The 13,346-nt window shown below is 42.0% G+C and overlaps 1 protein-coding gene across 2 annotated transcripts; it reads right to left on the bottom strand.

Moving 5' to 3' along the window:
• Window positions 1–2,555: 2,555 nt before the first annotated feature.
• slitrk5 (SLIT and NTRK like family member 5) lies at window positions 2,556–12,415 on the bottom strand. Of its 2 annotated transcripts, none has more exons than XM_075477871.1 (2): window positions 11,552–12,415; window positions 2,556–10,102 (listed from the first exon to the last, which is right to left on the bottom strand). In XM_075477871.1, exon 2 carries the CDS (start codon window positions 10,042–10,044, stop codon window positions 7,420–7,422), a length of 2,625 nt encoding a protein of 874 aa, XP_075333986.1. In that variant the 5' UTR covers window positions 10,045–10,102; window positions 11,552–12,415; the 3' UTR covers window positions 2,556–7,419. The 2 variants fall into 2 exon arrangements, with proteins under 2 accessions (XP_075333986.1, XP_075333987.1); XM_075477872.1 differs by lacking the exon at window positions 11,552–12,415 and adding an exon at window positions 10,620–11,038.
• Window positions 12,416–13,346: the final 931 nt, after the last annotated feature.

Here is a 13,346-nt window from a genome sequence, read left to right as displayed (position 1 = left end):
CCTTTAGCGAGGCCCCGGTTTCTGCAGACTCCTCAAAGCCACGGAGATGGAAACAAAATGGGAACAGAATAGAAAGGGAGAAAAAGATATAGAGAGAAGAAAGAGTGGAATTTTACAGTGAATCAGAAGGCTGTTAAAGAGCGTATGGATGCACTGCAGACCCACAAAGACGCATGCCACCCACACGCCAGCCTTATCTCCCTCCTTTAAGCTATCACACTTGGAAACATATACGAACCACAATAAAGAGCCAAATTTTCCTATGACAATGCTGTCTAATTATTACCCAAACTCAGACGAAGTAAACACATTCCCTCTTTGAAGATAACTGAGTGAACCTGTAGGGCAAATAATACATTCCACATAGCGTGAAGTCTTTCAAAGCAAACCAATCATTGGTGGAGGAAGTGTGCTGTCTTCTTGTGAGCTTAAAAGAAAGTAATTACAAGCAAGGAATTATGCAGTTCATATCAGCAGTGACGTTTCACTTTGATTTAGCCACAACAAGATGAACAACGAACTTAAAGGAGCCCCGCAGTGGCTTTACACGTAAGGATTAGGGTTTTGGACTACAAAAGAAATCCCTCATGGAAGTTTTACCAAGCAAAGCCTTGATTAAAAGTGTCGGGGGAAGTGTAGATGGTTGTCATTTTTGTTTTGGTTTATTAAGCTCTGCCCACTCTCAACAGCATAATTGGAAATATTTTGGCCTGAACTTGACAGATTTCTTAATTTGAGATTGTGAAAACATTATGGACATGAAAATATGTCTGGATTAAACATGTGAAACATGTCAAGCATCCTACAAAGCATAAGCCATCATCCTTTGTTCCAATACTTAGCATTTCATATATAGCAATAATCTATTAGATATGTTCAGTACATCTCATGGCTTCCTAATTAGTATTCTGCTTTGATTTAATGACACACATGAGGTGGAGCAAGATGGGGCACAATTTCGAGCTCATAAAGACATACATTGAAGCACTGTGCCCAGACCAGCTCTAGTTGAATGACTTGACAGTCTGAAGGAAGCCATACATCAACCTGTTTTTTTTTTTGTTTTTTTTGGCCTGGCGTCACTGGGCTCGGCTGGGGAGTCAGTAATGCTATGGTTGCCATTTATCAAACGACAGGGTTACTGCAGCTCCGGATCAGCGGGTGCAGCCGCCATAAACAAACAAACAAAACGGGAGGCCTGATGAATACAACCAGGCTGCCCAGTGGGAACTGAAAAGGAGGGCAGTGTAAACGAGGGGAACAAAATGAATAAGAAAAAGCAAGCGCCTTGCAAGATGAAAGTGAAACCCTGACAAAAAAAAGAAAAGACTAAATAAAACATGAAACAACATTCTGTATCTAACCATCGCTCTTCTGCATGTACGCAGTCGCTGATATAAAGACAGCTCTTTCAAAAGCTTTGATCACACGTAACGAACCGTATTCACACGTCAGCTCATACCTTGTTTTTTTTTTCCTTTTTTCTTACACTGCATAGCAACAATAGTGGAAATAAATAACTGTACATTTGAAATGGTAGCTCCCAGGATAATTGCTATCCATTTTGAATTCAGGACCTACAGTATGTTTCTATATTAACTTCATTATCTCCAACCAAGAGGTGGGGAGAAATAGAAATCCCTCTAATGCTAACGGCAGGATAACCGAGACTTCATTACTTCAATCCACGGCAGTATATCAAAGAGGGAATCAGCTAGACGGGAGGTAAAGCTGCTCTGTGTCACATAATGCATGTATTATGCAGTGCTATATTTAGTCTCATTTAGATGCAAGCAGAACATTCAGGTTTCACAGATTTTGATCTTGAGATCACTGAAGCAACTAAAAATATTCTGTTGATCAGGAGATTGTCATGATTTGCTTATTTGTTGATTAAAAACAATGGAAAATTGTGCATAAAATATCTCTTTTTTTCAGGTAAATCAAACTGACTTTCACATGACTTCCAATCTTTGTAAAATATTGACATTTAACCATCGTACAAATGTACAGTAAACCCAGATAATACACAGAAAATAAAAGTGACATATTTCAACACAAATGACTTGGTTATGATAAGTGATGAGTAATATCAATGTTTTGGGTAACTCATCAAATTTTCATCAATGAACAATACTGTTTGTGGCTAATTTTATGCTATTTCTAATTCAAAATACTGCATCATAACTTCACTTATTGATGACAGATGTAGTCTAGTAATGCAGAACATTATCTATTATCTTTAATTATTTAAATGTAGTGGAGTAAAAGTGGAATATTTGCCTCTGTAGTGGCTGACCATGGTGGATTTAAAGTACAATGTAGCATAAAATTAAACTCAAATTCATTTCAAGCAACTAAAAAAAGGCACTTAGGCACAGTGCTGTAGTTAATGTACGCATTTCCAACATCGATAAGAGTACACACATCATTTTCACGTTGCATTTAGGAGCCACTTTTTGCCTTAACATGTATCACAAAAGAGAAAAAGGAGTCTCAGACAAATTAAATGGATCCAGACTGGACTTTTAAATGCAAGGGCTTGTTTCCCCCCCCCCCCCATTTCAAGACAAGTGGGAGCGTTACAGTTAGAAACAACAGAAACAAAAAACAGATATCATGACAGCGGGGGCAAATAAGAATTATGATCATTTCTTTCTGGATTAAAAAAAAGATTGACATCTCGACTTTATCCTGCTGTGAGTGGAAAAAAATACTTCAATTACACTTAAACCTAAAGTGCTTTCTGTTTATGAGAGCACATGCTTGTCTTTGTACAGATTTTACTGTGATTGAGTCCTTGACTGTCCCTTTTGATGATAAGAGCTTTGCCATGACATTTCATGCTAAAATGCTTCATCCATAATGCATTTTGACCATAAAGCAGCCCAGTACCCTCACATAATGATTCCTACTATGGATTTAAGGCCACGGGAACAAACATAGCGCAGATGCCAGGAGGGTTGCACAGAAAGGGAAGGCATCAAGAGGAAAGAAAACTGATCAGTAATTATGGCGACGTGAGGTGGAAGAGAAGACAGTGGCGGGGGGTAAAAAAATCGGTTGAGTGCTGATGAACATTTGAGCATTCCTACATGCCTGAAGGAATTCCATTAACCACTCTGATTAAAGTAATCATTGGAGCCATCGGTGCCTGTCAGATGCCATCCCTGCCCTCTCAATTACCCAGATCTCCTTGAACTCAATTGCTCACATCATCATGGAGACTGGGTGGCAGAAGGAAAGCAAGGCGGCGTGGAGGACAAGGCATCTTCAGCAGGAAGGAGGGGGGGTAGCTGAGGCATCAGTCGAGCATATGGAAAATGTCCACCCACCAGATTTGTCTCGGTGTGCAGAGGGCAGACGCATATCAAGCTAATTATCATTGACACATATATGGTTGGGGGGTATGATGGTATGTTCAAATGTGGGAAATCAAGCTTAAAGGGTGAATCGGGAAACAGTTTCAACTCTTAAACTTAAGTTACATGCTTATTTTCATCAAGATAACAGTTACATATTCAACCTGCAATACAAACCTTCAAAATAATTAACTTGAAATGAAATAAAACAGCAAATGTTCACATCCCAAGAACTACATTCATCAAGTGTTTTTGAAATTTTGCTTATAAAATGATGTAAATAGTTGATGATACAGTACATTTGTTGGAGCTTTTTAAAATGTCTTGCATCGTATATCATTTACATACATACAAAAATCCTCTTTCTGTTTACTGTAATGTTTTGTAAAACTACTCTTACAAGATAGAAGAGCTAATTAATAATGCATGACTGAGGCTTGAAACTCTCTGAGCTTCCCCACCATTCAGTGGGCCTAGACGTCCCAAAATCCATAGACTGACAGATTCATATTGATGATTAATTAAAAAATGGCTAAATAATATGACTAATGAAAGCACAATGTAAACAGAAAGTAAATCATTTGGAATAAACCTTCCGTAAGACCTGCTAAACCCTAACTGAATATTCCACCTGTATGTGGTGGGGCTTTAAAGGCACGTGATACACAACAGCACGCAGACAGTTGAGGAAACGAGGGGGTAAAAAAGGGGCCTTGAGCTTACTTTTTGCCTACAGGCCCTATAGCTGGTTAATGCGGCCCTGTGCATGTGTAGCATCAAGCTGCTTTTGTTTACCATAAACACTGATTTCTGCCAACACCATCTGAGAAGCCATTTAATGTCATTCGAAGCAAAACTCTCCTAAAATCTAATCCAGAAAAAGTCTTTAATTAGCCCCGTTATTTTAAGAGTGCTGTATGAAAATAATTGCCCAGCAACTACATGCCTTGAAAATAGCAGAATGATGAGCCAACACTCCATGCAGCTTGGACAGGTTTCATATGCTGTCCTGCTCTGCTTCCACATTGATTAACTCTCAAATGGTGAGAAAGCAGAGAGCGTTAAGAGAACCCTGTGCTGCCCATCACTGTCTCTTCCACCTCTTTGTCTGAGATGAGCTCGAAACCGAGAGCTCGCCTGGCTTGCGTTTTCTGAGCTCTCCCTGCTGCATGCAGAGTGAGGGGAGAGATGGCTTAATCTGCACCTGCATCACACCTTGTGTTGCATCAGATTCCGCACGGTAGGGTGAGCCAAAAAATCTTGGGTGCTGTTGTGTAGCGTGAAGCAACACAGTCGGAAATGTTTCACTTTCCCTTCTTTGTCTGAATACAAATGTTGACCACAGCAGAAATCTACATTTTTTTTTTAGGTTAAAAAGTTTCAACTGCCGGCTGTTTCTTATCTAAATCATGATCTAACTGATGGAGCGAACACATTGAAAAGCATGCTACAACAGATACTGAATGAAAATATGTGTACGAGCTAATCCACGAGGGTACGGTAAACTCTGCCCTTCCTTAATGCTTTCAGTTGTGCTCAGACCTAAAGAGCCCATTGGCTGATTAAAGACATTATTTTAACTAGCCGCTTTGTTTCCTGCCTGTTAGTACTTTCTTCATCTGGATGCCTCATGCCCCCATTACACTGAGACAGAGAGCTGGGTCGTAACGGCAACAAACCTCCACACAGTTCAGGTTGGAGAGATGTGCACACATAGAGTAATAACAAGCCCATTTGGAACACATGATTAAGTGATTGTGTAATTGTGCTAAAACCTTTTTTGTCCCTTTGTGATCTTAGTCAAATCATCCTGAAAAATACAGTATTCTAGGAAATTGGATAGTGTTAATAACACCGCGTTGCCATCTGCGCCACATTCTAAAGATTTGTCATTGCACTGCTCAGGTGCTCCTCAGTAAACCGTTTTCCAATATTGGTGTCAGAAAAGCAAATGAAATTCCAATGTCGAAAAACTGTGAGCACTGTGCCACCCCATAGGCCGACTGCACACACTTCTTGGCTATGATTCACGTCCCCCTGATACATGCATGACACATCCACAGTTACACTCGGTTCCTGGACTCCTCATCTCCCAAATGGTGCCTTCTGCTCTCATTCTGGGCTTCTGTGAAAAGATCCAGCTAAAGAAGAAGGACCCAGAGCGTTTAATTTTTGAGCAAAGCAGCTGGCACCACATAGGACTTTGGGTGAAAATAACCAGCTATATACCGGATCTTTGCAGACAGAGCAGTGAATAATATAGATTCCTAATAATCCAAATAATTCCCTCTCAGTAAGGCGACAGATTTCCTCTCCAGAAAGATCCCGTCTGTCTCTGTTAGGGTACACTGAATTCCTAAATGGTGACACTCACTGCACACTGAAAATGGTAGCACAGTGCATCCTTTGCATTTTTATAGACCTGCTTTGCATATTGGATTTAAGTGGGTCAAGTGAAAAACAACTAAACAAAAATCCAAACAAGCAATTGAACGATTAAAAAAAACCAAGCATATTTGAACATTTCCCTAATGAATTATTTCTAAGTCAAGAAATGCATCTGAAATGTGTTTTTACATCAAATAAATCAATTGGAAATTAATCGAAAACCTTTTAATCTAGCTGTACATCTTAATCACTTTCAAAGTTTACACCACCTGGCTTTGCTGAAGCGCTAAAACCGCATCTGTTGTGAAGTCAGTTCCAATGATGTTTCTATAAATGACCACCTCATCACTTGCCAGTAAGTAATGTGGATGCAGTTGTCATGGAATAATTGCAAAGGGGTAATGCTTATTGATTTGATTCCCATTGATTCCAGTTCTTTCTTAGACGCTAGCTGTTCACTTGAGTGAAGCATATACTGTATTGTTAGCGGATTTGATTGAGTTCACAACATATTCAGTTATTGTTGCCCAAGTGTGATCGTGTGATTACAAAAAAAGTTTTTTCTCTCCAACTCCGTACTAGCCCAAACCAAAAAAATAAATTTAAAATCCCCCTCATACCACCACCAGCAGCTTCAGTTTGCTCAGATGCACATTATATGAACCTGACATCATGTTTATTTGATGACAATAACATAGTTTGGTCAATATAGTGCAATAAGTGCAAAGCAATCAAAACAAAAACTATTAAGGGATAGAGAATCTGCCAATGCTTGTATAAAAATAGGTGTTACATTGATTAAAATATCAGTATTACACAACATGATGAGTACTTCAAATGTCATTTATGAATTTAGTTTTTGATAACATATCAATTCTACATATTAAGAATGAATACTCATATTCATTTTTAATATAATAATCTCCTTTATGAGAGCTCGTTGAAGGCAAACCCGCCTTCCGATTCCAAAAAGTGCAGAAAGCATACAAAGACACCTTTTTTTTTTCTTTTTTTTTTCATCTTCTTCAAATGACGCAGTCAGTTTTGAACATTTGGGGGTGTGCCACTTTCAAAAAAAGCCACTTTTACAATGCAGAGCTACAGTAAATGAAACTACAAACATAAGCCTTTCCAGAGGGTCATGAAGTATGATGACACACGTAATATTGATGTAGAATCAAAAGTTTTGAAAAGACATGGCAGATTATATCAATAAATATTTACTTACAGACTACAGCAGAAAATAGTCCGACACAGTTTTGATGATCTGCTGTACAGTGTTTTTGTCCAGGAGTGGTTCTTATAAACATTTCTTCTCTGACTCACAATATACTGTTTTTTTTTGTGTATGGTTATATTCCTGAAAATGAAGCTGGGTAAGATTTACCTGTACACTTACATTTTGTGTGTTATTCGATCTTCACCATAGAAAAATAAAATTTGCATCATCAGTTAAGTGGAGCAATTTTGTTCGTCCATGTTTCAGAAAGCTGTATCCATTCCTGTAAATGTCACGTTTCAGAAATAAGAATAAGATTGTTCGGCACACCCCGTCTTAACTCCTTTGCCTCTGCTTGTTTGTGTTGTGCCAAGGCACCCTATAAACTGAGCCACTGTTTCAAGGAGGACCGAGAGAGCAAACGCTTCATTACATGAGTGATTTCGTTGCTCAGAACTGGCTAAAGGTGGTCTGCTTCTCAAGAACTTCGAGGTAATCGGGCTCAGACTGCAGTTTAGCTTTTAGCTCCAAGTACTCGTTTCTGTTGGGCTCCACATAAACAGTACTGGGTGCTGTGCCATAGAGCACAGTTTCTCTTATCCTGTCCGGGTGCAAGAACTGACGTCTGACATCAAAATTTGGGTTGTACGTGTACGACACAGGCCCAGTGTACTTGTACTCTAAATTGGCACCTGCTGGGATGGATGGGATAGACTGATGAGGGGACTGCTTATCAGGCTCAAGTATGCCTCTGAAGAAATGGTCTGCATCCTGGACAGGGGAGGGGTTGTCACGAGGCTCGATAGTGCTAACACTGTATGTTGGGCTCCTCATACTACTATCCCTCTCCTCATCCGGGGTACTCCTGTATGTTACCTTGAGCTCATGCAGGTCACGGTAATCCTCCACTGTGTTTCCTTCCCGTGACCTGTAGATGGGGTTTTTGCACATGTGACCCATGGGATGAGGAATGTACTCATAGACATGACCAGCAGGGGCTTTGACTTTAGGGCCGGAGCGGTTGCTGTAGAGGCTGTATTGCAAGTTGAAAGAGCTGACATCGGAATTGTTGGTGCTAGTGCGGTCACTCTGTGACTTTTTGCGCTTTTTCATGACCACAACAAAGAGCCCTGCAGCCACAAAGACGGACATGATGAAAACGAGCAGGAGGCTGAGGATGAGGACCGAGAGAGGGACGGTGCTGCTAGGGGTGATGACCTTCTGGGGAGCATCTGTTGTGATGGCATGATCGTCCATAGGCTCTTCTGTAGGGGGAGTTGGTGAGATGTAAGCGTCTGAGTAGTCGGGGCACAGCTGCTCTGACTGGATGGAACGTAGGTCCATCCCTGTGTGGCGTTTCGGTGTCTCGCACACAACCTCGTTGACCACAGTGCCTGCGCCGAGCTGCTCGAGCCATATCTTCATCCCTACTATGTCGCAGGAACAGTCCCATGGGTTTTCAAACAGATCTATCTGCACCAGCAGCTTCAGCTGATCTAAAACACCACTCACAGGCAGGTTTTGGAAATTGTTGTTACGCAGATTAAGCCTAGACAGGGAAAGACTGGAAAAGATCCCCATGGGTAAAGTTTTAAGGAGATTGTTGTTGAGGAAAAGTAGTTGGAGATGAGGAAGGTAGCGGAAAGTGCCTGCATCCACCTCCTTGATTTTGTTGTACTCTAGATAAAGATACTGCAAATTCTGCAAGCCAAAAAACATTTCTCCTGTAAGCCTGTCCATGAGATTACCATTTAAATACAGCCTACGCAGGTTGGTTAAATCCCCAAATGCCCGATCATGGATCAGAGATATCCTGTTGTTTCCCAGGTGAAGCAAATCCAATCCAGTGGCATCTACGAAATCTGATCTCCGTACCACAGGGATGTAATTTCCAGTGAGATACATTTTTTTAGGGTTGTATGGCTTGGGTTTCAGATCAGAAATGCTCTCAATCTTTCTCTCTTGGCAGTTGACATTTAGCCCAATTTCAGAAATCTGCAGATTACATGTGCAGGCAGTGGGGCAGTCCAAAGGCACAGGAGATTTGGTCTGAAAAGCAATGATTGGGCCATAGTTGTATGGGTTACCGCCAGGTAATCGAGATGTGGGCTTTAACCTAGTTCTGTTAAATTGCCGTGTGCCCTTAGTAGGCCTAGAAGAGGACCTAAAAACAGCTGAAGAAGTGGCAGAGGCTGTGACAGCAGCTGGTGTGGTCTGGTAATATCCATTGGTGCTGCTCGGGGGTGCAGGCCTGACTGTATCTTCTGGGGGTCTTCGTGGGCAAAGTTCCTGCTTAGACACCTCATCCAGGTCCCTACCGTGGAGCCTGAACGGCGTCTCGCACACTACTTCTCCCACCAGCGCCGTGTAGGCAATGCTCTCCAGCCAAGCCTTCAGAGCAATGAGCTCACAGGAGCAATTCCACGGATTCTCTTCCAGCTGTAATTCCACAACTTTGTCCATGTGCTCCAGGAGGCCAATGTAGGGGAACATTTTTAATCGGTTCCCCCTCAGATCCAAGTGCGTGAGGGGGACGTTTCGGAAGATATTCTGAGGGAGGGCAGAGAGGAGGTTGTCATTCAAAATCATCACTGTTAGTTGGTGGAGTTTGCTCAAGGTATTTGGCTCTATGTTGGTAATATAATTATAGTCAATTTGTAGGTATTCCAAACTCTCCAGTCCTGCAAAGGTGTCATCCCTCAGAATGTCAATTTTATTGTTATTCAGGTGCAGCCTCTTTAATCCTTGGAGTCCATTGAAGGCACCCGACTCTATCTCAGAGATATCATTGTTCCCCAAGTGCAGGATGGTCACCCCAGTGTAATTGATGAAATCATTGACTGACAGCTTCTTGAGGAGGTTCCCTGTCAGCAGGAGGTGGTACATGGGGAATTGAACTGGGCTGATCTCTGTCAGTCTGATGATCCCCCGGTTCTCGCAGCTGACTGTCAGGATCCCTTCCTTCTCGTCACACGTACACAGGTTTCGGCAGATCTCCCCATAATTGTCATACATCTCGACCAGCCTCAGAGATGATGCAATTAGAAGGATTATTTTTAGTATCCAGATATGCATTTTTCCTGGGAGAGGATGCCCCAGCTCACTCAAGTGTGGTGCCAGTATGAGGTGTCATCTAAGGGGGAAAAGAAAAAGGACGAGTTCTGTTTTATACAGCACAGGAAATGCAAGTGACACGTGCAAAATTTCTAAAATGAGCAGAGCCTCTTTATCCATGGCAAACACAAGTAGGCCTAATAATGTTTGTTCGGCATGCAGATGTGTTATGTCGGCCTCATTTTGGGACTGTGGCTCAGAGAGAACAAGTTAAATGTTTTATTAACTGCAAACATGATCTATATATGTTCAAGTTAACAAAACTACCGACGGTGGACTGCCACTGCGCAATTTTGATTGCTGGCATTAATTCCAATCCATCTCACAAAAGGAAATAAGGAATCGCCATCTACCGTAGGCACACTGATGATTTAGTAATTTACTAAATTGATCAATTCAGAATTTCCACTGAGAAAGCACAGACCTGCTGTAAAGGTATCTCGAACTGCACCGCTTTTTCAATCTTTACCCCCACAGCAATATCAAAATCTTATATGTAAACTCATATCTCCTTATCATGAAGATTTTTCACTCACCCATCATACTCGACAAAACTGTGGTGAAACTGTCGGATCCCTTTTCTCTCTCCGCCTCCGTCCAAACAACATAAGGACGGGGGATTTATTGGTGCGCTATGATTAAAGCCAATCTCGGTGGAAATTCAAAGAAAAAGAAAAAGAGGAACGACGGCTCTTTTGAAAAGAATCGATTTGAGAAAAGCAGTCAATATTCATTTTAAAAATCCGGCCTGCGATAGAGAATGTGACTATGAGCCTTCAAGGCGACAGCCCTCCTTCTGCCCACGGGCGGAAAAAAATGAGCGGAGTTGATCAAAGGCAAATAAGCCGCGTATCTCTGATTGGATTTTTACGCCGGGGTAAATAACTACATAATCAAGTATTAGCTATGTATGGCATCTTCTATATAGAAGGTTACATGTCGTCTACCCTCTCTCTGTATCCTTCTCTCTCTGGCACAGACGCGTGAGCGCTCGTGCACACGCAAACACAGACACACTTGCGCACACATACACACTGTTTGTCTGCGTGCGTTCCCAAAAAGAACACAGCAGCCCACACAGTAAATCTCCCCAAATAGTCTCCTTTAGAGAAACGGGGACGTGTCTTCAACAAATGCTGTAAAACTGAGCGGAACGTTAGATGATTTGAAACGTTTGTGTCTATTACCGTCACCTCGAGAAATCGTCTTTTGAAAAATTATAGATAACTTGGAGGGCTGCGTGTCCGACCTCGCAGAGGCAAGGAGTTGTTATTGGGGACGAATAAAACTGTGATGGGATGAGCATAAAATGCAGGCTCTGTGCTTGTTATTGCCACGGAAGCCGCAGACACCTTCGTTAACTGCATCTTAAATCGGATCAACTTCACTAATGCAGCTGGAGGTAGAGACAGATATTTCAGCACCATGGACAGATCCCCTGAGACGAAAAAAATCACTGTTCTCTTACCGTGCTGATCCCGGCAAACACCCCAGCATCCCGAAAATCACGACCGTGCCCCGTCTTTTTTCTCCAACCTCGGTGGAAAAAAAAAATGGATTTTCACCCACCTTCTTGTTGGCTGCAAAAAGGATAAAAAAAAAAGGGGGGGTGGGTGGGTGGGGGGGAGAAAAAGAAAATAAATCAAGTCAAGTCTCCTCGGCGTTTAGCTCCATAAACCAGGCAAAGAAGAGCTCATATACGGTCTCATTCACGCCAATAGCGCGAGAGCCAGCGCGGCAAACCGGGCTCCGGTGCTCTTCCAGCGGCGACTGAAATTAGCGGTGTCATCTCGGAAAAAGAGCCAAAACCAAAGTTCAAACATCTTTAAGAGCAGGAGGGGTGAATAAAAGCGCGATAATCCCACATCATACTGGTCTTGCCGCATGCATTTTAACTCTGACTTTCATCCATGCGCACTGACGAAGCAGAGCATCGGCACGAATCCCCCCTTGTCTTCTGCCAGTGGTGCGGCTTGTACTAGTTTATGTACACATCTGCCCAAGGTCTCTCTATTTCAGCCGCCAGAGTGCCGAAATCGACCGGAGATCAGTGAATATGCTCCTCCACCTTTCTCTTTGAATGCATGAATCCGATCCCCGCTCTGTAGCTCTGCATTGGTCACACGATATCCTGTGTGACTGTACACAAGCTTGATCTTCCCACCAACGTTTCAACTAGTGGAACTTGATCTCGGTTGGTGCAAAGCAGCGCATACCCTGCAGCGAAATTATGAAATAATTACCACAGTGTGACAGTGAAAGATAAACAAATAACTAAATTTAAAAAAAATTCTGTCGTGAAAATGCATAAAACACCCAATCTCAGGACTGTCACAGCGCTCGAATGAAAAGCAATTTAATGCGTGCAACACTCTTAAAGGGGGTATGGTAATGTGGAGGAGGTTGGGTGGGAAAGAGAGTGGTGTTGAAGGGGGTGCTGATGATGTTGGAGGGGGTAGAGGGAGAAAGGAAAAGGCGGGAGGCTGGAAGAAGACCCGCAGAGGGCAGCACAATGATGAAAAACGCATCTTACTTTTTTTTTTTTTCCAGAGGGTTTTCATTCAACAGCAACAAGCATTTGATTTGTCACTCAAAGCTCCAGCTATTTTCCACCAAGCTTGGACTTCTTATTAGCATGCTTTGAGAGTCACGGTTGGTCAAGTCAAACTTTTCATGTATTATTCAAACGCCACAAGAGTTTCAATTGATTTACTGCTAGAGCAGTTGGATGCAAATATTGCCCGACAGTCAACCTGGATTTAGAGTGTTCTTCATTATCAGAGGAGAGTGTCCTTTTTTTTTCTTCTTTACATATGTGGTCGTCAAGATGGAGGTAAAGTGGCAGGACAATGAAAGTATCCCACCATTTCTAAAGACGGGTCCCTTTGCTTCATTCTGCCCTAAGGGATAATTTGTTCCAAATCAGTGAGTCGGTTGCACCATGTGTGGGTAAACTGACCACATAACTTAAGTTGAATCAAACACATTTTACAGTGCAAAAGTATTGTGCCAATGCTCATTACTTTACATTTTATTTCCAAAAAGTCAGGCGTTCTTGTAATATTTTTAAATGGTCGAGAGCAGGGATGTCCACATCGAGTCCTCGAGGGCCGCTGTCCTGCAGGTTCTAGATGTTTCCCTGCTTCAACACACCTGATTCAGATGAAATGGATCTCTTCAAAAGATTAATCTTTTGAAGAGATCCAATTAATGTTGAAGCAGGGAAAGAGTTTTTCTTTGAACAATGGCTCATTTTTTTCCCC

This window comes from Odontesthes bonariensis, chromosome 11 (assembly GCF_027942865.1).
Source record: "Odontesthes bonariensis isolate fOdoBon6 chromosome 11, fOdoBon6.hap1, whole genome shotgun sequence".
NCBI lineage: Eukaryota > Metazoa > Chordata > Actinopteri > Atheriniformes > Atherinopsidae > Odontesthes > Odontesthes bonariensis.
This window is presented reverse-complemented; position numbering and strand designations above follow the sequence as displayed.

What these genes read in the sequence shown, in the direction of transcription:
- slitrk5 (XM_075477871.1), bottom strand. Translation starts at nt 10,044, where the DNA reads ATGCATATCTGGATACTAAAAATAATCCTTCTAATTGCATCATCTCTG.